This window comes from Tarenaya hassleriana, unplaced genomic scaffold, assembly GCF_000463585.1.
Source record: "Tarenaya hassleriana unplaced genomic scaffold, ASM46358v1 Cleome11, whole genome shotgun sequence".
NCBI classification, from domain to species: Eukaryota; Viridiplantae; Streptophyta; class Magnoliopsida; order Brassicales; family Cleomaceae; genus Tarenaya; species Tarenaya hassleriana.
This window is the reverse complement of record NW_010961290.1, coordinates 359,107-381,584: the sequence shown is the minus strand read 5'-3', so window position 1 is coordinate 381,584 and position 22,478 is coordinate 359,107. Positions and strand designations below refer to the sequence as shown.

General features: G+C 36.6%; 3 protein-coding genes and 1 long non-coding RNA gene across 6 annotated transcripts; 1 reads left to right on the top strand and 3 right to left on the bottom strand.

Annotated features, from left to right (window-relative positions):
• Positions 1 to 67: 67 nt before the first annotated feature.
• LOC104805134 lies at positions 68 to 1,644 on the top strand. Its single transcript, XR_770440.2, has 3 exons — positions 68 to 249; positions 1,133 to 1,236; positions 1,390 to 1,644. It is a non-coding gene; the product is annotated as an uncharacterized LOC104805134 (long non-coding RNA).
• A 1,374-nt stretch (positions 1,645 to 3,018) lies between these two features.
• Positions 3,019 to 5,136, bottom strand: LOC104805132 (zinc-finger homeodomain protein 4). Its single transcript, XM_010529563.2, has 2 exons — positions 4,793 to 5,136; positions 3,019 to 4,228 (listed from the first exon to the last, which is right to left on the bottom strand). Exon 2 carries the CDS (start codon positions 4,215 to 4,217, stop codon positions 3,267 to 3,269), a length of 951 nt encoding a protein of 316 aa, XP_010527865.1. The 5' UTR covers positions 4,218 to 4,228; positions 4,793 to 5,136; the 3' UTR covers positions 3,019 to 3,266.
• A 6,860-nt stretch (positions 5,137 to 11,996) lies between these two features.
• On the bottom strand, positions 11,997 to 13,507 carry LOC104805131 (NADH dehydrogenase [ubiquinone] 1 beta subcomplex subunit 3-B-like). 2 transcript variants are annotated; one of them, XM_019201535.1, is made up of 2 exons: positions 13,199 to 13,502; positions 11,997 to 12,258 (listed from the first exon to the last, which is right to left on the bottom strand). In XM_019201535.1, the coding sequence occupies exon 1, from the start codon at positions 13,433 to 13,435 to the stop codon at positions 13,223 to 13,225; it is 213 nt and encodes a 70-aa protein (XP_019057080.1). In that variant the 5' UTR covers positions 13,436 to 13,502; the 3' UTR covers positions 11,997 to 12,258; positions 13,199 to 13,222. The 2 variants fall into 2 exon arrangements, with proteins under 2 accessions (XP_019057080.1, XP_019057081.1); XM_019201536.1 differs by lacking the exon at positions 11,997 to 12,258 and adding an exon at positions 12,265 to 12,640 and having other exon boundaries at positions 13,199 to 13,507.
• A 3,795-nt stretch (positions 13,508 to 17,302) lies between these two features.
• LOC104805130 (protein STICHEL) lies at positions 17,303 to 22,319 on the bottom strand. 2 transcript variants are annotated; one of them, XM_010529561.1, is made up of 6 exons: positions 19,765 to 22,319; positions 19,466 to 19,685; positions 18,617 to 19,162; positions 17,889 to 18,522; positions 17,693 to 17,780; positions 17,303 to 17,599 (listed from the first exon to the last, which is right to left on the bottom strand). In XM_010529561.1, exons 1-6 carry the CDS (start codon positions 21,916 to 21,918, stop codon positions 17,495 to 17,497), a joined length of 3,747 nt encoding a protein of 1,248 aa, XP_010527863.1. In that variant the 5' UTR covers positions 21,919 to 22,319; the 3' UTR covers positions 17,303 to 17,494. The 2 variants fall into 2 exon arrangements, with proteins under 2 accessions (XP_010527863.1, XP_010527864.1); XM_010529562.1 differs by having other exon boundaries at positions 17,699 to 17,780.
• Positions 22,320 to 22,478: the final 159 nt, after the last annotated feature.

The following is a 22,478-nucleotide window of genomic DNA, read 5'->3' as shown; positions in this document are numbered from 1 at the left end:
TATTAATCGTGATTAAGTACGGTAAACACTTGATTAACACGTGATTTACTGAAAAATAAATCACTTCACCGCTTTTATCGCATCTCCGCCGTTCCTCCCGTCTTCCGCCTCTGTAGCCGAGAATTCTATCTCCTGACGGCGAGAATCTCCGGCGAGTTTTCCTACCCGAACCCGAGAACTCGACATCGGCCAATCCAAACTGGAGTCCGACCGGTTCCAATCATGAGACCTGGAACATTCAATTTCGTGGTATTTGAACAGCTTCGTATCTCTGTTTCTTGCTCATTCTGCATTGTCGCTGTGAAAGTTTTCATTGGCATCGATTTCGGCTCGTGCGCCAATTTTTTTTATGAGATCGTGGATTAGGTTTACATTTTGCTGGAATTCTATTCGGCACTGTTGCAAACTATACCCAGATTTTGGAATCTGCATCTCGATCTTAGAACAGTGATGGGGCATGTAATTTGGTGACCAGGAACCGTGTTCTTTCATGTTTTCTGACATCTATAAGATTGAAAGAGCATTGGAATAAAACATGTTAGATTGGGAAGTTGATGAAATTCTTCAGAAGCTTAGGGCAACATCCACAGAAACCAAACCCTGCATCTCCAGTTTCCTTAGATTCTTGTTTTTCTCTGGCAAACCCTGTAGGACAACCATTGTAGGTGTAGCAGATTCGCATACATACACCACCACAACATATTTGTCATCTTGCAGACATTGAGAACATATGTATTTCTGTTCTTCCAAATCCAAAGTTCAATCCAACTAGCTTGTTGAATCTATCTAGAAAAAAACTAATTAATCCCCATTTCACCGATTTTCTTGTGCTCTCTGTGAAAAGTATTGAACATTAACCGCCTTGTTTATACAGGAGATTGTGTCGTGTTTGTTCTCATCCACACGATCGCATTCTTGTCTATCTGTCTAGGCTAGCATCTGCAGTGTCATTCCTTCTTGTCCAGTGTTAGCTTAGTAGTTAGAAGCACTGCCATTTTGAGGCATGGAACCCGGTTTTCATCAGTTCCGTTTCATTCATCAATGCATGGGTATCCATTCAGCATATCCGCCATTGTACCGATCGTCGATGCCATCATGATCCTTACCGATTTTTCACGTGGTTTACGTTCAGAACGAGAGTCCAGCAATGAAGCAAAATGCTTGACGATCCTTATGTCCACCCGATTTTCACAGCAACGGAACTCCGAACTTGAACCGCCGTAGTTTTGGATTCAGGTAACTCTTTTTCTGATTCTCTTAGGCATATCTCGGCTTTATATATAGACTTGAATGCTTTTCTGTTTCATTCGTTCATTAAACCTCTTGTGGGATTCAAGCATGCATTTTACATCGTATGCAACGTTAAATCATACGCATTTATTTTCTCAGGAATCCGACTTCGATCCTGAACACAGACGTAGAGTAGGAACATGAGGGACCTTACGAAGGAAAAAAAAAACATATTAAATATTGGCTCTGAATATCACATTTCCTAATTTATTATCCTATTTAATGCAACATTTATGTCGATCCCTACATTATACCAATCAGCGAAGATTTCTCTCCGTTCTCCTCGTCAAACGTGCAATGGATAGTCATTTTATGTGCTAACAAGTAACTAATACTTGTTATTATATGGTTTTTCATGACATCTTTGGATCGATGATACAGGGAATTTTTTTTTTAAATCGGACTGTCACGTGAGAGATTGCTCGTGTGAGGAAGGAGTTTGTGGGATTTGCGAAATCGGGGAAAGGTCCCCCTCCTTAATCACTCCAAATCAACAACCCTTGTAAGGAACATCAGAACAGTAGCTGGCGAAAATCACTCTCTCTATTTAAGATTTTTTATTTTTATTTTTTTTTCATGGGTGATGTTTTATAGAGAAAAAAAAAAGTCATGAAATTCATATGGTTGTATACACCGGAAATTGTCTAATTACGGCTAAGTACTGCTAATTAAGCTTAGGGGACCCTACAAGCACAGGAAAATTTTAGAGAAAACCCAAAAATCCCCACGAAAGACGAGAAAAAAAAAACAAAAGGAATGTGGTGGAGGGAGGTTGATGAATGCAATAATTATAAACACATGAGATCGATGCATGAAAATTATAATGTAAAATCTACATAATGGATGAAACACGTGAAGGTCATAAAACAAACATCTTAAATTCTGTATGGTACGCATTAGTAAGCTATGCGATCAAACCGATAATAATAATAATAATAATAATAATCTTATCCGATATCACATTGGACAAATCATGACAAGACAAAAATATATCATAAAATACCAATAAAAAAAACACAAACACGTCCAATAAGACGGAGAAGAAGAGGTTAATAAATGAGTTCACTTGTAACACCAACCAAGTATTTACTCAACCTTATGCGTCGTCACACATTATAGGATGTGACTTGTGAATCGCAAGTTACATTAACTCCCCCTGAAAAATAAATCACTTCACCGCTTTTATCGCATCTCCGCCGTTCCTCCCGTCTTCCGCCTCTGTAGCCGAGAATTCTATCTCCTGACGGCGAGAATCTCCGGCGAGTTTTCCTACCCGAACCCGAGAACTCGACATCGGCCAATCCAAACTGGAGTCCGACCGGTTCCAATCATGAGACCTGGAACATTCAATTTCGTGGTATTTGAACAGCTTCGTATCTCTGTTTCTTGCTCATTCTGCATTGTCGCTGTGAAAGTTTTCTACAAATGAATATGCGTCCACTAAATTTCAAGGGACGTCATATATATATATATATAAATTTTGGTTAGCGAAATATATATATTGTGGGCGGTCACAAAATTTGATAAAGTTGTTGGCGTTGTATTTATTGTATTTGGTTTGGCGAGAAATGAGTAGCTTCAAAAAGACTTTTTCTTCCATGCAAATTCTGCAACACAATGATCATGGAAGTGCAAAGTCTAATGATTTTAAAATGGCATTCCAAAGTAACTTTTCTTACATACCAAAAGAAGTGATTCATTTATTACAATAAGTTAATTTTATATCACTTCAAAAAAAAACCCACTTTTTATCATTAGATTGAAAATTACAAGACAGCAAAAAAAAAAAAAGAGGATCACAGAAATTAACAACACTGAAAATCCCAAGGCATTGATCAGATCGCCGAAAGGGGTTTATAGATAGCATAACCACGTATACAAACAAACAAACTAAGGCGTAATTAAAAACCCTAGACACCTTCTTGATTAAAAGCTAACTAACAATGATTAAGGTGCTTAATGACGTCATGATCTGATCAAGCATTTGAAGCAAGATTTCCGGTGGGGTTATTGTCGTTACTACCACCGGACAGGTTGAGATTGTTGACGATGTTGTCGTTATTGTCGGAGCTGTTCTTCTTGGCAAGATTGTGCTTGTTGTTATGCATCCAAACCTTGAGGACTCTTCTCTTGACGCCAACCTCCTGGCAGAACTGCTGAACGACAGACTCCTCTTGCCTCTGAATCTTCCAGCCAACTCTCTCCGCGAAATTCAGCATCTTCTCCTTCTGTTCTTGAGTGAATTTTGTCCTGAATCTCTTCTTCTGGTTGTTGTACGGCGGAGCTGGCCTCGCCGGAAAAACTCCGCCGCCGTCTTCCTCCATCTGGTCATCAGACTCTGAGTTTGGCGGCATGTACGTCGACATGTACGGCATGATCATCTGATGTGGTACTGCTGACCTGATCTTGTGGTGAGTGAGCATGAGCTTCCGAGGTTGCGATGGCTGCTGGAGGTGGTGGTGGTGGTAGTGAGCGGGAAATGGGATTGCTTCTCCTTCAACCTCTTTCCTGTGGAAGTTTCTATGGCAGTTGCAGGCGGAGCAAGTGAGAGCTTCAATGGAGCCTTCTTCACCACTTGGCATGAACTCTCCACACCCATCTGTCGCATTGCCTCCCATGGCGGCTGCATGGTTTTTCAGACACTCCTTGTACTTCACTCCTTGTTGCTTCTTGCTGCTGATGATGTTGTAGCCCCCAACATGTTGTTGTTGATGATGATGATGGTTGTGAGGGTTGTCCTCCTGATCACGATGATGATGCTCGTAATTGCCATGCCCGTTGTTACCATTGGACGGGATTTGTGGGTTGTGAGTTGGAGGAGCAGCATGGTCATGGTGGTGATGATGGATCATGTGGCCGTGCCCACCACCATATGTGCTGTTTATTGGGATGGGCATTTCATGATCTTCTTGGCTTGAAATTTCCATTCTTGGGTTTTCTGCAAAATTGCAAATTCCTCAGATTCAATTTCTTCTTAGGATTTTTTTTGTTTTGTTTCTCCAAGTGTTTCTTGGTTTGGAGACCGAAAGAGACTAATCAAGAAGAGAACAAAACAAGACAACAGGAGAGAGTGTAAAAGACAATTAAAGACAACAGATCTAAGGTTGTTGCTTTCTTGATTAAAACCTCGGGAGGTTTATTTAGAAGCGACTCAAGAAACCCATTTAAATAATTTCTGTTGTTCACCCAAGGAAAAACCCTAAATTCGAAAAGCCCAAAAGAAGAGAACAAAGAGAATAATACCAAAAGCAAAACCCTCCTTGCAAACTTGTTCCAGCAAAAGCTGACATACCCACTTCAAAAGAAGTCTCTACTGTTTCAGTTCAAGTGAGAGAATGATGATGATGATCAACGAGACAAACCAAGAAATGGGTCGTCAAGAACCAACTCTTAGTCGAATACCCATCTCATATTCCATGGAAATCTGACGAGAAACTGATCAGACTGTACAGGGAGAGAGAGAGAGAGAGAGAGGTTTCAGGATTAGAAGTGAAGAGCATACCTTGGCGACGAAAAGCAGCAAACTCTCTCTTAAATTACTTTCAAAGACCAACACTTTCCTTGGGTATGGCTTCTACATAAGCCAGAACCAGTAAATCTCTCCAACCAACACCAGTTTTCTACTGTATCATCTGAAATCACAGGGTTTTGGGAGAGCGGAAGAGGCTTTAACAACTTGGGCTTAACCAAATGAAAGAAGACGAGAGAGAGAGTTGGGGGTGGGTTTTGCAAGTGAAGGCACCGCCTAAACCAAGGGCTTAGAGTATTAGTAGTGTGTGAAGCAAAAGGCAAGAGAGAGAGAGTCCTACAAAGGCAGATTCTCTTTTTTTTCCTCTGCGGACAAAGAGAAACAGTATTTAAATATCAGTGCACTAGTGCTCAAAATCCACTTATAATCATTAGCTTACCTATTTCATTATACACAAAAATTTAAACTTCTTTAGAATATGGGCAGACATGAGAACCCATTGTCTCCTTATCAAAGCATTTACTCAACAGTATTATATTGATTGTATATATATATACTGACATTTCAGTTTATATACAGGGCATTTGTCAAACATAAAATACTAATTAAGATAATTATGTGTTGCACGTATATATTACAAGACATTACATTAGCCCTTCATCCAAAAGAAAATACATAACAAAACATATCATATTCAACAAAAGAATACGAGTCATATGAAGCATTAGGGGAAGAAAGAAGAAGAAAAAGGGCTGAGTGATTGCTTTGCTTGCACTATCAGCCATCAATTTTACTCCATTTTCACTTGTATAGAGAGAGAAAGAGAGATGTGTCAGAGTAGTGGGAAGAGTACTGAGGCAGGGTGACGAACAGAAGGTAATAATATTCAAAACAATTTTTTTTTCTACCTTATAGATTGCAACAAATTTTATATATTATATTATAGAAATTGAAATCAGAATGTATAAAAATATATAAATTTTATTCAAAATTTTAGCCGCAATGTAAAAGATTGGTCATTGAAGTTCGAAGAAAAATGGGATATAAATATTTTAGAAGAAACTAAATGACTATTACAATATTCATGTCATGATGGCCTCAGCAAAAAAAAAAAAAAGGTGTGCATATTGATACGTAAAATATTTTCATATTTTGCATGGGAGAAAACATTCAGATATACAGTAAAAAATAAAACAAAATACTAACTACATTAATTAGCTGCTTCAAGGCAAAATCACAGAGAGAAAACCCTCGAACATTAAATACTATCATATGGTTGTCATGGTATGCATAAATATTATATTATTTTACGAATATAAGCTATAATTATAATACGGTCCTACTAAATTTCGATTACTGTAGTTACTCTTAATTTGACAAATTATATTTTTAAGAAGCCCTAAATATACCCTCGCTAGTTTTGATGATCACTGGGTGGGATCTATACAAGAACCTGTAAGGGCAATTTTGTCATTTAAAGGAGGATGGTCAAAGGGTAAAAGTAAAAACATAATTATTTCATTTGGCTAAGAATAGGAAGCTGTGGTAAATGGAGTATCTTGCTTAACATTTCAGTCTTACCACTGAGAGTAATGCTAATCATGTTTCTTCTTGGAAGGCTTGGAAAACAGTATTTTATAATAATGTTACAAAATTAAAAACAATTTATTCTTTCTTTCAAAGAAATGTTTTTTATGCATTTTTTTATAAAATTATTTCTGGACAAAAAAAGGAGGAAATAAACCAGTAATGTATAACATAACTTTATATTTCTAGAATGTTATTGAAATTACGGTCCATAGTCACGAAATAAAATCTAAAAAGTATATGTTTTCGCTTTATTCTTTTATTATCCCGGTGGGCTTTATTCTACAGTACTTACCCCTTTTTATTTATTTATTTATTTCCTTGTTTCTATTCTGTTGTCTCTTCTTATGGTAATTCTTTCCAATTTGCCAGCTTTTTTCTCTCCTTTATTTTCCTTTTTTAATTTGGTAATAAAAAATCTCACCAATTCTTCAGAAAATTCTATCAAACGTCCATCAAATATTTTTTTTATTTTTTATTTTATGAAATAATATACATATATAAATCATTTACAGGATTCTTGAAGACTCGGAGATTATGTATTACGATATGTAAACTGAGCCGAAAAAAACTTGAGACAATATTTAAAATTTTAAAATATATAAAATATATTCAAGGTAAATGAAACTAAAGGGTCCACGAGAATAAATGACGTTAGGTTGATGGTCCAAAATTCATCACAATTTTCTAGATGTTCGTGTCCTTTGTAATCACTGGTTACCCTTCTGAATTTTCTTTTTAAAAAATTGTGATTTTATTTTTTATAAAAAAGGCTGCTATTTACTGTTGTTAGGAGATGAAAAACACCACAAAATTCTTACAGTATTTTTATTTTTTGGGATTGGGAAGAGGAAATTTTATTCCGTAAAAGGAAGTTTTTTTTTTTACAAAAGACTAATGACGAGAATTAAATTAAATTAATTAAATAGTTGAAGAAATCGAAATGAAATTTCATATAGAAATTTTTAACATCAGTGATGAATGATCAATAATTTATTATTTTTTTAAGTTATATTTGAAATTCATAACTTTGTTTATATGACATGTTTTTGGGGTTTTCTATCGAATCCATATTCGAATTTAGAGTAATAATCATGTAGATAGAGCAATATCCTAGCTTGATCAGTGACAAATACAAAATCTTTTGCATAAAATACACTGAAATGACATAACATACTATATATATATATATATATTCTCCTGGCGCCAAGCGTGCGAAATCAGTCAATTGAATTATTTTGTATTTTTTTTATTCAACTTCCATTTATTTATATATAATCAAGTAAAAGCTTTTGTGTTTTAAAAAGAAGTAAATGATATAATAATAAATAAATTATTTGTCGCTCGTAAAAATATATCCTTTTATTATACCAACTTCCTAACAGCAATCTTGTCACCAAGCTTGCGCATAGTTTTATACTTTAGATGTTCACTATCTTAAGATTCTAATCATTCCCTATTATCATCAAATCAAGATTACGCATGCAGACGAAGTGACAATGTATCACTTTTTGGCGCCAACGTTGAAATAATTAATCCATTTTAGATTTGGTTAGGAGGAAATTAATTATGGTAACATCATTTGCAATTGTCTTTTCCTAAATCAGAAAGCTCGTGACCATTATTATCTCTTATAATAATGATGGTTAGATTTATTTACCAAGAATTATGACATTGTTTTGTACGCTTTAGGTCAACATATTAGCAAATCATTTTCGATCTTGAACGCTTCTAATAATGGATTACGGTCCAAGAACTAGCTAATCGTTGCTAGTGGGTTACCAAATTTAAACTACGTTTACGAAACTGTTTTTACAAGCAATTATAATATTATGTAATATATGACATTATTTTTATAACATAGATAATATATCGTGCAATTGATATATCTTTTTTTTTTCGTCACAAGATCATACGCCCGAATGCATATAGATATGATTCTTGCTAAATTTGCACTCATATTCTTACCCCTTTTCGTGTTTTTTTCTTCATGTGCGTGTGTATATTCATTAATCTTGGAGAAGGGCTTTTCGTAACATGCAGGTCCAATAATTCGTTTCCGTTTAATTAATTGAATATATATATAATTAAACCAAATGTGCAACATTTTAAACCCAAATTAATAGTCTAAATTAAAAGCTATCCGCATGATTAATCTGATATCCAAAATGGTTATGGATTTTAAACGACTATATATGTAACATTTTATCCCCAAAATCAGACAAATCCTCAACCATCATCTTTATAGGCAGACATAAGTTAGCAGTGCTTTGTACCAACAGACACAACCACAAACCGCACATGTTTATATATAAATGCCATGATATTGAAAAAGCACTCTTTTTGCATAAAATTAATGAATTATAATAATATGCATAATTATTATATATAATGCGTTTTTTTTTCTTCTGCTATGTGGTTTTAGGTAAGACCCATCATCCCATTTCTTCTTTGATAGAAAACATTTTCAGGGTTTCACATTAGTTTCACGTGCTCTTGCTTTCCCCACACACCATTCCCAATTTAACTCGTTCTCATGAGTAATCGAATATTTAATATTTTGAACTTTGTGCATTTAAAACACTACGTTATGTAATCAGTTATGAAGATAAGTTGTATGAATTGGATCGACGATCCCATTATATATGAGACGACAATTATATATATATGAATCCACCATACAATAAAAATATTTTTTAAAAAATATAAATCACGTCAGAAAGTACGATTAAATATTTTCATTTCAGTTTGTTTCTTATTATATTCTCTGTAAGTTTGAAACTTTTTTTTTTAATTTTGTAAAAATACATCTAGATTTTTATTTAGAAAAAAAAGATGACGTGGACAAATAAAACGGAAGGGAGAAGAGGAAAGGGGAGAGCCGTTGGGAACATTCGCGGTCAGCCTTAGAAATGTGTCCGAAGGCACCAACTCCAACGCCCTCTTTCTTCTTTATTAAAATCCCCTTTTGGCATGAGATTCAAATGCCCCCACCACCCCACCCCAATAATAATTACAATAATAATAATAATTAAATTGTACTGAAACTAAATTGATTTTTTGAAGTCTCCGACAATTAATTATAATGTGATTATTATAAACACGGAAAGCCACTGAAGATTTAACAATAGGATCACAAAGAGTTCAAAGAACCCTAAGGCGTGTGTGTGTAGCGTGTAAGCACATCTTTAAAACTATATAAATGACACTAGCTAGGGTTTTGTTGGCCATGGTCGTCTGCTGCATGCCCCACGAGCACCTCCGACTTCATGATCGGTAATGTATTTTGATAAAAACATACATTAGAAGAAGAAAAAAGTTATCTTAAAATGCTAGAGAACCTTGCTTTGAATCTCCTCATTCTCATCTTTCTTTTTTTAAATAAAAATTTAGTATTCTGATTTTTCCCCGAGAGATGCATGCTTTATTGATTGTTTATATTACTTTTTAGATATTCTTTGGTTGTGATATTGAGGTTTTTTATCCCAAAAAAATCACGTACATAGGTTGTTTTTCTAATTATATATTGAAAAAATGGTCAATCTTGCTATATAACTCCAACGATAAAATCTGTAACACATGATTTTCTTGTAGTAATCGCATATTCATATCGATAGAGATATGTAATAATATACACGCGAACATATATATATATATATACACATATATGAGAATCCAGGACCATGGAACAGCTCATAAGCCCATTAATTTGCTTTAACTATATAGAAATCTATTTTTTTTTATTAAAAAGGAGAATAAAAACGGAAAAAAATATTTCATGATGAGATAAGTATATATATATATACACACACACGCACATGCAAGTGTAGTGGGGAATATTTTTGCTATGTTATCTAAAACTAAAGACATTTTGTTTTATCTTCTTAATATTCTCATCTCCATCACCGACAAGTTGACTGAAAACTATTATCCTCATATATTCACTTCAAATAATTTTTATTTACCAAAATAAATTTATTTCGCATTCATAACATTATAACCTTAGATTGCTTGGATGAGTTTTTTTCTCTAATTAAATTTCATTTGTATTTTGGACTCCATTCAGTTTTTAGATAAAATATTATAATTCGTTATTAAAAACAAAATGCGAGCTTAAGAAAAAAAATACACGTAAATATTAAACTATTCAAAACATGTATTGACTGTGGCTCATTAGTTAATGAATTAGACAACGAAAAAAAAAACATTTAATTTTAGTTTCTACAACATATATAAATCTAGAAATCAAGTTTTTAACTGTATGCTATATAAAAATGTATGTGGTGGGGATATGATATATATATATATACACATTTGTGTGTATAGATAATATACATTTGAATGGTATGTGCATCTAATTATTTATTAAATATATGGAAGGCAAATGATTATAGTTACTAGATGAAGAAACAAAACAAAAGAGACAAATGTGCAATAGAAGCTGCCCCCCGCAAATTAAAAAAAGCAAAAGCTTGCCTTTGAGTGATCCCATGAAATATTTAAAAAAACAAAAAAGACCCATTAATGTTCTAACAAAATTAATGGCAAAATTGAACCGTTTAATAAAATACATTGGAACTTGGAAATAGATAAATAAAACACAAAGAGATATTTTCGTTTATCTTTAACTATTCGTTTATGTTGTAACAACAACAACTCCGATCCAATTCATACATCTCCTTGTTGCCTTTATTTTCATTTTATATAATGTCCGATGAAATAAAATTTAAAAACTAAGGGCGACTATTTTATTTAAATTATTTTCCCGAACATCGAGACACTTTTTTGTAAGTTTTTTTTTCTTCATATTCTATAATGGTTTTTACGCGCAAATCAATTTGACTGATCTAAGAAATTTCCTCATATATGTTTTTTTACCTTTATTTCTGTAGATATTTATATTTGTATTCTGAAGGTACAATTATAATATGGCAGAGGAATGGACGTAGCGTGTAAGAAAATACAATCCGTACCTTTATATTATTATACACTTCCATAAACTACAAGACAAAACATATATTTATATATTATTATTCTGAATATACGGCAATGATGCATCATTCAGTCCATATTTCGAATAAATTGAAAAAAATCTTAACAGTAAAATGACAAGACTACGTTTTTTAAGGCAAATTACGTAAATATTATTATGCTTCGCCTGTCAACTTCTTTTTTACAATTTTGTAGATTTATATTTGGAAACAGTAAAAATAAAAATTTATCACGGCCCACAGTGAAACTGGACTACACTATGGGCCGTAATTGGGCCATAACCGTCATTACTGGAGTGTACCTGAACCTGACTATTTCGCATTTCCGTTCGAATTCATCTTGATTATTTTAAATTTTAAAAAAAAACTATAACCTAAATTCCATTCCGTTCGATTTTTGTTCAAATTCAATTTATATTTAACCCTTTATCCATAAAAATACCTCTTTCCAAAAGAATTTTTAACCGATTCAATTAATCATTATTATTTTTATTAAATTCTTTATTACTATTTGTATATTCAATCCCATATTCGAATATTTATTTATAACCACTCGATTTTAATATCGAATAAGATATTATTATGTTTAAACCGTGTCGGTTTCAATTAAGATAACCGGAATCGTCATCTCTAATTCTCTAGTCTTTGTAGAATCTCTGGACAGGAGAAAGGACCTTATTGGGAAAGACAACTTAACCACGGAGTAATCTTACAAGGACAAGGAAAGGCAGATTAAAAACACTAAAAATTGCCACACAAGTTTTAAACTTTTTGGCAGAAAATCCAAATCTCTGTATCCAATCATCAACTTTTATTCCGATGAATCCAAGAAGTTTGGAACTGAGAAGCTCTCACCAGTCACCTTTATCTTCTGCCCATAAATGCATTCATCTGCCACCAAGACCAACTTCATTCCCTTCCCTTCAGAATCACACTCATATCATCAACTTGAAGCTCAGAACAAAGGACAAACAAGGCAACAATGAAGATACTGGTAAAGTTATTCTTCAGCAATGATCTTTCCACCGATCAGCCATTGTAAAGAACAGATTTACTTGGCTGGAAAAGAGGTACTGAACTTGTCCCAGTATTCACAATCAATCTAAAATCCGATACGTTACCAAAATACCCGCATACCGGTAAAGCTAGTATACCTGGAACTAACTTTACAAACTTCTGGGTTTGCAAACAGGTAAAAGCATTGAAATCAAGCAACATTCTGTAACTTGATCTAAACAATACTTCCTTCAAGTGACTGTTCCACTTTGCTTAGTCAAGCGAGACAGGATCATGTAGGAACCAACTGATGCAAAGGAAGTTTTCGATCAAGACAAGACAAAATTGCCTATAATCTTAACCAGAACTAACATTGTAAAGGGTACAAAACTTGAGCAATATCTGTAATGAACCTCATATATTCACATGTCCGTTCATCATTACCTACACTGAAGTAACATTTTACAACATTATCTACAAACTTCACATGTTTGAACGGTGAAAAGATCCTTCCAGTATCCATCAACGGTAAGCATAAAAAAAAATCTTTTTTTTATATGTATGACAGAAAGCCCATGATTATACAGCCAATATATGGTTACACCCACGAGGTTCATCACTACTGTCTCACATGAAATAGAATCACAGAAATTCAATTCCACCACGCGATTTATAAAAGGCCTTTTTCAGCTTGAAATTTGAATTAGTCAAAATGTTCACCAGATTCAGAATCCACCAGAATATAGACGAATTGAATCAAATAAATTCGAAAAAGGTCCCTAAAAACCCTTCATATGTATTCCAAACAAACGAATAACACGAGAAGCCACAAAATTTTCCACAAAGATTATCGGCAACCAATTACCTGGTCGAAGAAGAAAGAATTCTTCTACGCGTGCTGTTTTTGGTGGTGATGGGATGACAGAGTAGGCGACGAAATCTGGCTGTAGATCTGCTCGCCGACAAGGAAGACGCAGAAGGCGGCGATGCCGAGGCCGAGCCCCGGAAGGGCATGCCTCATCTGGTTAGAGAGCATCGGATGCTTCCTCCACTCATCCCTTCGCCGGAAAAACTCCCCGGTGGGCCCCAACGGTTTCGCCATTTTCTCCGATCACCGATTTTGCTGCGTCCGTATTCGTTCTTCTCCTCCTCGAGAGAGATCCGATTCGGGAAGACACTTGCGGTGATTCCTTTATGTAATTTGGAAAGCCCATTATCTCAATTCCTATGGGCTTATTAGGGCCCATATGGAACTTATAGAAAATAAAGCTATTAATTACATTAATTTAAAGAGAGGCACAGCATAATTTTAAATTGGGGAAAGTCCTCAACCTTGATTACTATAATACATAAGAAAATGATAAGATTTTAACTTTGAAAAGAAACAAACTTTATTAACTTTGAAACTTAAATCGATTTTGTATTATAACATAATTTTTAAATATGAATTATAACTTTATTTAATTTGCGTTGAAATTGAATGGTGAGAAGTGAAAAATCAATATTTTTTAAAATAAAAGGAAACTTAATTATGTGGTATTTCCTTCGAAACCGACTTGAAAATGGTTGAAATGACCTGGATATTGATATGTGATAAATAATACATTGGTATATTATATATATATGTTTTGGTTAGTCTATACTCGAATTTGGATGAATTGGCACGTCTCTCACATTTTTATAAATTCCGAAATAAATGAAAAACTTGTATGTTTCATATATTTTCTTTAGAAAAATGTCAAAATTCTAACGTGGCCGGTGCATTGCATGCCATGGATGTGTGTTATGTCAAACACTAAAGATTTCACAGCTTCATATGACTGGGATTCCCATTGTTTTATTTATAATAGGATGGAAAATAAAAAGCCGAAAGTACATATGACCGTACGTAGCATCGTCATATGAAACACAGAGCTTATAAGATCAGATGGACCAAAGCAGGCGGCATCATCCGAGGAGATCTTAATTCACCAGATGCGGAGGAATTTGGCAATCCCGTTCATCTGGTGGTTTACCCGGTAATAGTACACAGGCGGTGGGATACCGGTTTGGCGGAGGAGGAAACGGTTCGGTCGGGAATGTCGGCGGACGTACGCCTTTCTTAGGATATGGGGGAGGATCCGTGGCTGGATCCGACGGTACTCCGACCGGTCTCGGGCTGACGAAGCCGGAGGAAGCGACAAGGAGAATCAGAGCGACTGATATTGCAGTTGCAGAGATCTTCATGGTGTTTTTTTTTTTTGTTGGGATGTTCTTCTCGTAAGCAAAGACAAGTCCCCTTTTATGGAGCAAGTGAAGTGACTGCTCTCTCCCCCTCTTTTTTTTTTTTTTTTGGTAATATATATATGAGAGGATAGAGACAAATTTTGAAAGATGGGTAACAAGACAAAGATTGAGTGGTTCATCGGATAAGGACGAATAAATTGTTCTTTTCCAAACTCAAATTCGAATCTCCATTTTGGAAGAGCTTGGATTATTAAAAAAAAAAAAAGGTAAATAATCGTGTACATTTCATCTTTGGCTTATTTTTCCATGTGTTCTTGAATTATTTATGCAATGTTCTCTAATTTTTTTCCGTAGATATTGGAGAACAAATGGCAACGTATCATGAAGTGTGACGTTTTCTACCGTTTACAACATATCTGCGATCTTTAGTCCCCTGTATTTGAAAATTGCATTGAATATTTTTTTTTTCTGTATATTTATAGGAAAAAATCTGGGTGTTGAGAATATGTATATCCTGTACTTACAATATTGACAAATTATTATAATTTCACTTATTACTTGTATTATTATTAAGATATTGTTGCAATAAGAGTGGTCTTGGTACTTTTGCACAGTCCCAAATTTCGGACCTCACAATTTTATAAAAAAAAAGTATAATTGCTTTTTTAAAATTGATTATAATTAAAATGGTTATAAATTTGATTAGCAGTTAACTTTTTTTTTTGTTTTTTTTAACGCAATCTGAATTTAATTATGTGGGATTTGCTACTAAACCAACTTCAAAATGTTTGAAATGGCCTGCATGTTGATATTGATAAATTATCCATTGTTTATTCTATATGTATGTTGAATAAAGGCACTGGGTATATATATATTAGATTCAGACCATCATAATTCATGTATATATAATATATATATATATATGTTAATTCATACTCATATTTTGGATGCATTGACACGTCTCTCGCATTTTTTATAATTCACAAAATAAATCAAACTTTTTACGTTTTATATAAAGAATCCACCAATGCAGTGTGACTCGATCGGTAAGAAAAGGAATAAAATTATTTTTCAATCTAGGTTCGAGTCTTCGTTTAGAGACGGGCATTCACATGGATTGTACCGTCTTCTGATAGATGTAATCGGGCCAAATCGATGAACTTAGGTATTACAAAAAACAAACACACCATGTATTGCATGGATGTGTTATGTCTGAAATGTCTAAAGAAATCATCCCGGTGAACTCTCGCATGTAAACACAAAACATTTATTGCTCCATGTAACTGGAATTCACATTCTTTATTCAGAATAGAAAATAAAACCGAGGGTACAACGACGGTGGCATGTAGCCGTACATACACAGCATTGTCAAATGATGAAACACAACGGCACATCACCGGAGGAGATCTTAGTTGACGGACTTCGGGGGAGATGGAACTCGACAACCCGGTTGGATTGGACAACCCGGCCTTATTACACAACCGGAGGGGCATGCCCGGATCATCGTGCGATACCCTTTCGGCGTAGGAGGAAACGGTTCGGTCGGAAATGTCGGCGGACGTACGCCTTTCTTAGGAGACGGGGGAGGATCCATGGCTGGATCCGACGGTACTCCGACCGGTCTCGGGCTGACGAAGCCGGAGGAAGCGACAAGGAGAAACAGAGCGACTGATATTGCAGTTGCAGAGATCTTCATGGTGTTTTTTTTTTTGTGGATGTTCTTCTCGTAAGCATAGACAAGTCCCCTCTTATATGAGAGGATACAGACAGATTTTGAAAGATAGTGATATTTTTAGGGAAAACCTAAAAAAAACCAACGAACTTTAATTTTTATCGGATAAACATTAAATTTTTTAAACGAATCTAAAAAAATACTGAATTTTTTAAACGATACAAAAAATACATAAACTTTTCTGCGATTATCCAAAAAATACTGAACTTTTTTAGTGATCCAAAAAAAATACATGAATTTTTTTCGATTGTAAAAAAAACTAAATAAAATAATCTGATGTGTTTGCATCTCATTGAATCACGCCATTTATTTTGTTTATTTTGACAATCGTAGAAGAGTTAAAGTATTTATTTTGTCAAATTTAAAAAGTTTAATATTTATTTGGTAAAATAAAAAATTGAGTGGTTTTTTTGTCAAAATTGTAAAGTACCGTGTTTTTTTGGCATTTTTCCTATCTTTTACTATTAAGAAAATAATCCTACACTTTTTCTTTTTTAGCTGATTTTTAAAATGCGTTCTTGAATTATTTATGCAGTGTCCATTGTCCTCTGAAACTTTCTGTAAACATTGTACAAAAAATGGAAATATATCAGCAAACGTGACATTTTTACCCTATACATCATCTGCAATCTTTAATTGTCCATATTTAACAATTGCAATGGCTGTTCTTTCTTGATATTTATGATTAACAGACAGGAAGATATATATCATGTACGTACAATGCCGACGATTTACTCTAAATTTCACTTATTATTTGTATCATTATTAAAAGTACTGTTGTAAATTGTAATCAGATGGGTGGGTGACCGAGTTCGACAATCCGGTTTTATGACACAACCGGAGGGACAAACCCGGAAAACCGGTTATGCGGAGGAGGAACCGGTCTAAACTTGTACGGTGGACAGAAGATTAATTTGATTCCAACCAATGGCATTATTATGTTATGTATCGAATTCTAAACTTGTAAAAGTAAAAGAAGCATGCAAGACCACTCTGATCATATTTTGGATATATGAAAAGAAAAGCCGTCTTCTTGTGCTGCATTCAATATATTTTTGTGGCCCTCACATCCCATAGAATCCATGAAAAATATCAAATAGAAAGAAGAATTACGTGGGAGAGAGATGATTATATTAATTTTAAATAATATGTGTATATATATATATGACCTTAAAATGTTTCTCCATGACACTGTGATTTACTTCATCTTCTGAACTTGCTCTCAGCTTTCCTTGGCTTGACACATCCACCGAACAAAGAGAATCGCCGCTTTTTGCCTCTCCGAGATCCTACAGGCGTCCCCTTCCCCTGTTTCAGACACATCCAAATCATCATCCGACACGAGTTTTGCTTCCCGTGCCACCGGAACACAAGAAAAAAAAATAAGCATCGATGAACCACCTCTACCTTGCTTCTTCTATGAGTCTTGTGTGTGTTCCAACAGAAAAGCATACTGCAGCCTCCGCCCCCCGGTCCTGATTCATACCCTCTATAAAAAAAACGACAACGAACATTCGTTAACGAGGTTTTTTCATCGGGTTCCTTATATATGGTTTTTGCCTGAATCAAGAATGTTATAAAAAGCGCAATGACTTACAGGTTGTCTTTGTTGTTTGTGAAGTTGGTGTCGTGGAGTAAGCTCGGGGAAAGAGGGTAATGCTCTGCCCTTTTACCGGTCTGATTGCCTCGTAACTCGCCACCCCCACCATCAATTTTCAGCATCTTCACCCCATTGCTTAGTTCGTCCATCCAGTGCTGAGAGTTCGGTCCAGATGAAATCACAGAACCCGTGTTATTATGTTGTCGGTAGGTGTCTTCCTGGGGTAGAACCTGATTCTTTTCGGGTTTTAATCTTCCCAATGATCCAGGTGTGCCTTTCTCTGTAGCCTGTAACCACGCAGTTTCCAACCGCTGTTCACGGATGATGGATTCTATCCTCTGCATCGGGATCCCCTGGCTGCTTTCTTCGCCAGTGCCAACTTCAGGATCTGACAAGCCGGGTGATTCAGCATTTGAACCACTTGCTACATTTTGATCTCTGTCCTTGTTGGTCATGGCCATCTTTCTAGTCTGATAGGAAATGAGTAACTCTGTTTCAGGTAAGAGGATAATCCTGACTTCTACATTCCGCCTTAATACCATTTCAATCGAGTTTGTGATGCTGCTCAGAAACCGTTCAGCTCTCAGTTTAATATCGCTTTCTCCAAACGCAATATAAGCAACTAGAATACCTGCAAACGGTATCATAGTTGACAAATCACTTGATAATCCTTCATAATATGAGATTTATAGCAAAAAAAAAAAGAATGATGAAGAGAGGCTTACCTTCAACTTCACTGATTGACAATAGTTTCCCATGAGAGTATAGCAGCTGTCTCAGTGTCTTGGAATGACATCTTTCTATACATTTTATCCAGATATCATTTAGTTTCTCTGAACTTCTGCAGGTAAGCATAGTAGTGCTGGCCGTGCTATTTTCATGCGAGGCAATGGAGGCATCACTCTCTGCAATCTGGCTTGAGGATGAGGATTTATAGCCATTGTCAACCTCGGAGGAAAATTTCACGTCTTGGGCTCCATCTCCTGCTTTTATAATGGAAACAGGAGATGCTGATTTCCGAAATTGAAGCCCTAATCTCTGCTTGTAAGCAATAACTTCCCTTGAGATGCTTGATGGCTCATCTTCAGTTGTCCTAGAGCTTTGCCTTCTACTGCTACCTGTACGGGTGGTGCCTGGAGAAGGCATAGACCCAAGCTGCAGCAAAGTTGCAGTGAACCACGTTGAACGATCATTAGCAACCCTAAGCTGCTTCTCGGCTTCAGAAAGAAGTTTCAGAGCATGCTTTAATCTCTCCAAATCTGCTTCAGTCACTGTGGAAGAAGAGCGAGATTTGCCAACAATGAGAAAATAAAACCTAGTTAAACAAAACTATTCAATTCATTCTATATGGTACATTCCTCTCACAAGAAGACTAAAGGTGTTGATTCGAGAGGACAAACCCAAAAAATAGTTCTTGGTGTTGTCTCAACATACTAGGAGATCATATTTGCAGAATTAACATTCTTGTGCAAATGAAACTACATAACAACTATATATGTATATATCACTGCGCTAGCATCAGCAAAAACAAAAAATCTAGATGGAAATACTGGTTTGAAGTGCAAGAAACTCACAGTTCTGTCCATCAAAGAAAGCGTTGCTGTATTTTTCATCGACAACCTTGTACGTTCCAGCAATGATGTCCATGATAAGACTGGCCAGTTGAGACATCAAGACTATTGGGTCGGCCCCGAGGTCCAGCAATTCTCTAGCTCGCTTCACAGTCTCAGCCGTGTCAGATGACATTGCTAATTCCAATAGTTCCAGCAATTTATCGTCTGAAACAACACCCACCTGCTTAAACAATATGAGCATATTTACATTACCCGATCTTAATTGTTTTCATTCTAGGGAAATGCGAAACAGTACTTACTAGCTCATTTACAAGGGAGGCAGTGATTTGTTTTCCCAGCAAGCTCAACTGCTCCAGCATCGTTTCCGCATCCCGAAGTGAACCATCTGCATTTAGAGCAATCAGGTCCAATGCCTGAGGTTCTACGTCAAGATTTTCATTCGAAGCAATCTTCCTTAGTCTTGCTACAATGTCAGCATCTTTGAGTTTGTTGAAGAGGTACTTCTGGCACCTTGACTGTATGGTACGGGGGACATTGTCGAGATCCGTTGTTACAAATAGGAAGACGACCCTTTGCGGAGGGTTCTCGAGAAACTTGAGAAAAGATAGCCATGTCTTAGATGGCAGTAAATGACACTCATCAACCACAAAAACCTTGTATCTCGAGGAATCCAGTGGAAGTCTGGTTAACATGTTTTTCAAAAGGTACCTAACTTTATCAGCTCCCTTTTTATTTGTACCATTGAGTTCCCAAAAATCCTTGCTTTTCCCCAAGATGAAATCGGTACATTCTTTGCAGTATCCACAAGGCTTTGATTCTTCAGTTGCCACACAATTTAGAGCGGCTGCAAAGATTCTTGCAGTTGATGTTTTCCCAGTTCCCCTAGGACCCTGGAAAAGATAAACAGGGGCAATCCTACCTCTTTTGATGGCATTCATTAGCGATTGAACCACTATAGTCTGCCCGATCAATTCATCAAAGAACATGGGTTTGTACTTTTGGCTCAAGCTCCTGATATTTTCGGGTGTGCTTTCTTCTTCTACATCTCCATTTACAGGTGTAACCTCCAAACCATCCTGACTCCTACAGCTGGTAGACCACCTTCGCCCGTCTAATCTACTTTGAGCCTCTAAATCAAGCTCTCCAAAATTGGTTGAGAGCTCATCGTCACTACGCCCAGTTCCTATGGATGAACCCCCTCTACCTTCAGCGCCATAAGTGAGCAAAGGCAAAACACCCTGTTCACTTCTTGAAGCAATTTTGTGTTTATTGTAGCTTCCGGATGAATGTCTATGCCTACGATACACGGACTGGCTCCCACATAAAATGCTGCTTCCTGTCCTTCTCAAAGTATCCGACAAAGACGGGGAACAGCAACTTCTACATCCACCTCTATGTTTCGCAGTCCTCTTTGTCCAATAACAAGGTATCCCACAACCTTGTTGCCCTGGCAAATCCAAATTATCGTCTAACTCATCATCACCATCGTTCAGCGAAGTCGTAGTGCCATCCCAAGATCCAATGGTGCTGGGATTACGGGCAGCGTACATGTTGTAAGAACTAGTCGACAAGGCTGGTGTCCTATTGGAAGTATAAGAAGAATCGTCTTTCCCACTTGTTTTCAAGAACTTGGTGGAAGAACGAGACCAGTTCTTGTGCTTGAGCTTCAAAAGCAAGGGAGAAGCCCCTGTAATCTTCCGCAGATCCTCTGAATTGCAATAATCCTCCGTATCGTCCGACAATTCAGCAGAATCATCTCTCCCTACACCTAAAATTAATGCAGCATGTCGGCTACTAGGCAATCTCCTAGCATTCGCAGATTTTCTGTCGAGAACTGCTTCTTTCGATTGGTATTTAGACAAAAAATCCAAATGGGTCGAGTTCTTCCTACCCTTCTTGCTAACGCCGCTTTTTCTGATCTTCGACACGCCCGGCGACACTAGGTTCGTGTCTCTACACCTGAAAATCATCGAAGCCGATCGGGTCTCTCCCAAATACGAATCACTCTTCGAGTCCCCACAGTTCCTCGCGTCACTCACAGCATCATCGTCATCGTCATCAACACTGCCTTGGATCCAGGAGGACCCATCGTTACCATCCTCATCCTCGCCATTCTTAGCCAATCCGCTCTTCTCGCTGGAAGATTTATGCATCTTCCAGTTGTACAAGAATACCCTCTTCTCCTTCCCGTTCCCAATGCTCCGGCTACTTTCTGCTCGAGCCTGGAACAGAGAACCCAACTGGGCATTACCGTTGTGCCTTGAACTCCCGCCATTCCTTCTCGCCGGTCGTTCTGCCACCGCCGCCGCAGCAATGGATCTCGACGAATTAAGAGGGGATTTCCACGAGGAACTCGTGCCCGGATCACGCAAAACCCGAGCAGCTTTCTTGATTTGAGTAAGCTCCCTCTTCAGATGCAATTTGCTCGGATCCGAAACCCTTGGACCCGACATCTTTCCGGCCTTTGAAAAACACAGAATTCCTCGTACTCGTCGTCCTCAATTTCCTCGTCTCAGCACCACGTCGTCAGCCGCATTTCGATCGAAACCTCGGGGGGGCGCGAATGCTCGAGCGAACAGAGACAATCATCAGAACGTGCACAAAAACAATCAGAGTAGGAAAAGCGAAATAGCAGATCCAGAGTAAGACGAAGAAATCGACGAACAGCTGCAAACACTGAAATCCAATCTCCACCTTCTTCTTTTGCTTCCCCTTTATACAGTACTCCGAAGTAGCATCTAGGGCTTGTTCACCCCGGCCTACGAAAAAATTTCTCCTCAACCCGAGAGAGAGAGAGATCTCGAGTTCTGAACTGGGACTGGGAGGGAGCGAGCGAGCATGTGAGAGAGAAGGAGAGGGGAATTATTGAGAATTTAAAAATATGAGATTTTCGATTTTCTTTCAAAAATATATATAATATATTAATATATTTTTTTAATTTATTTATTTAATTGTGTAATGAGAGCGGAGGAGGCGGAGAGAAATGTGAAAATTCGGTGGGAAGAGGAAGAGC

Coding starts and splice junctions, on each gene's coding strand:
- LOC104805132 (XM_010529563.2), bottom strand. CDS start 4,217: ATGGAAATTTCAAGCCAAGAAGATCATGAAATGCCCATCCCAATAAAC.
- LOC104805131 (XM_019201536.1), bottom strand. CDS start 13,435: ATGGCGAAACCGTTGGGGCCCACCGGGGAGTTTTTCCGGCGAAGGGAT.
- LOC104805130 (XM_010529561.1), bottom strand. CDS start 21,918: ATGTCGGGTCCAAGGGTTTCGGATCCGAGCAAATTGCATCTGAAGAGG. Junction 19,163..19,465: donor TTTCTTTGATGGACAGAACT/GTGAGTTTCTTG, acceptor CTTCTTCCACAG/TGACTGAAGCAGATTTGGAG. Junction 17,781..17,888: donor ACAAACAACAAAGACAACCT/GTAAGTCATTGC, acceptor TTTTTTTTATAG/AGGGTATGAATCAGGACCGG.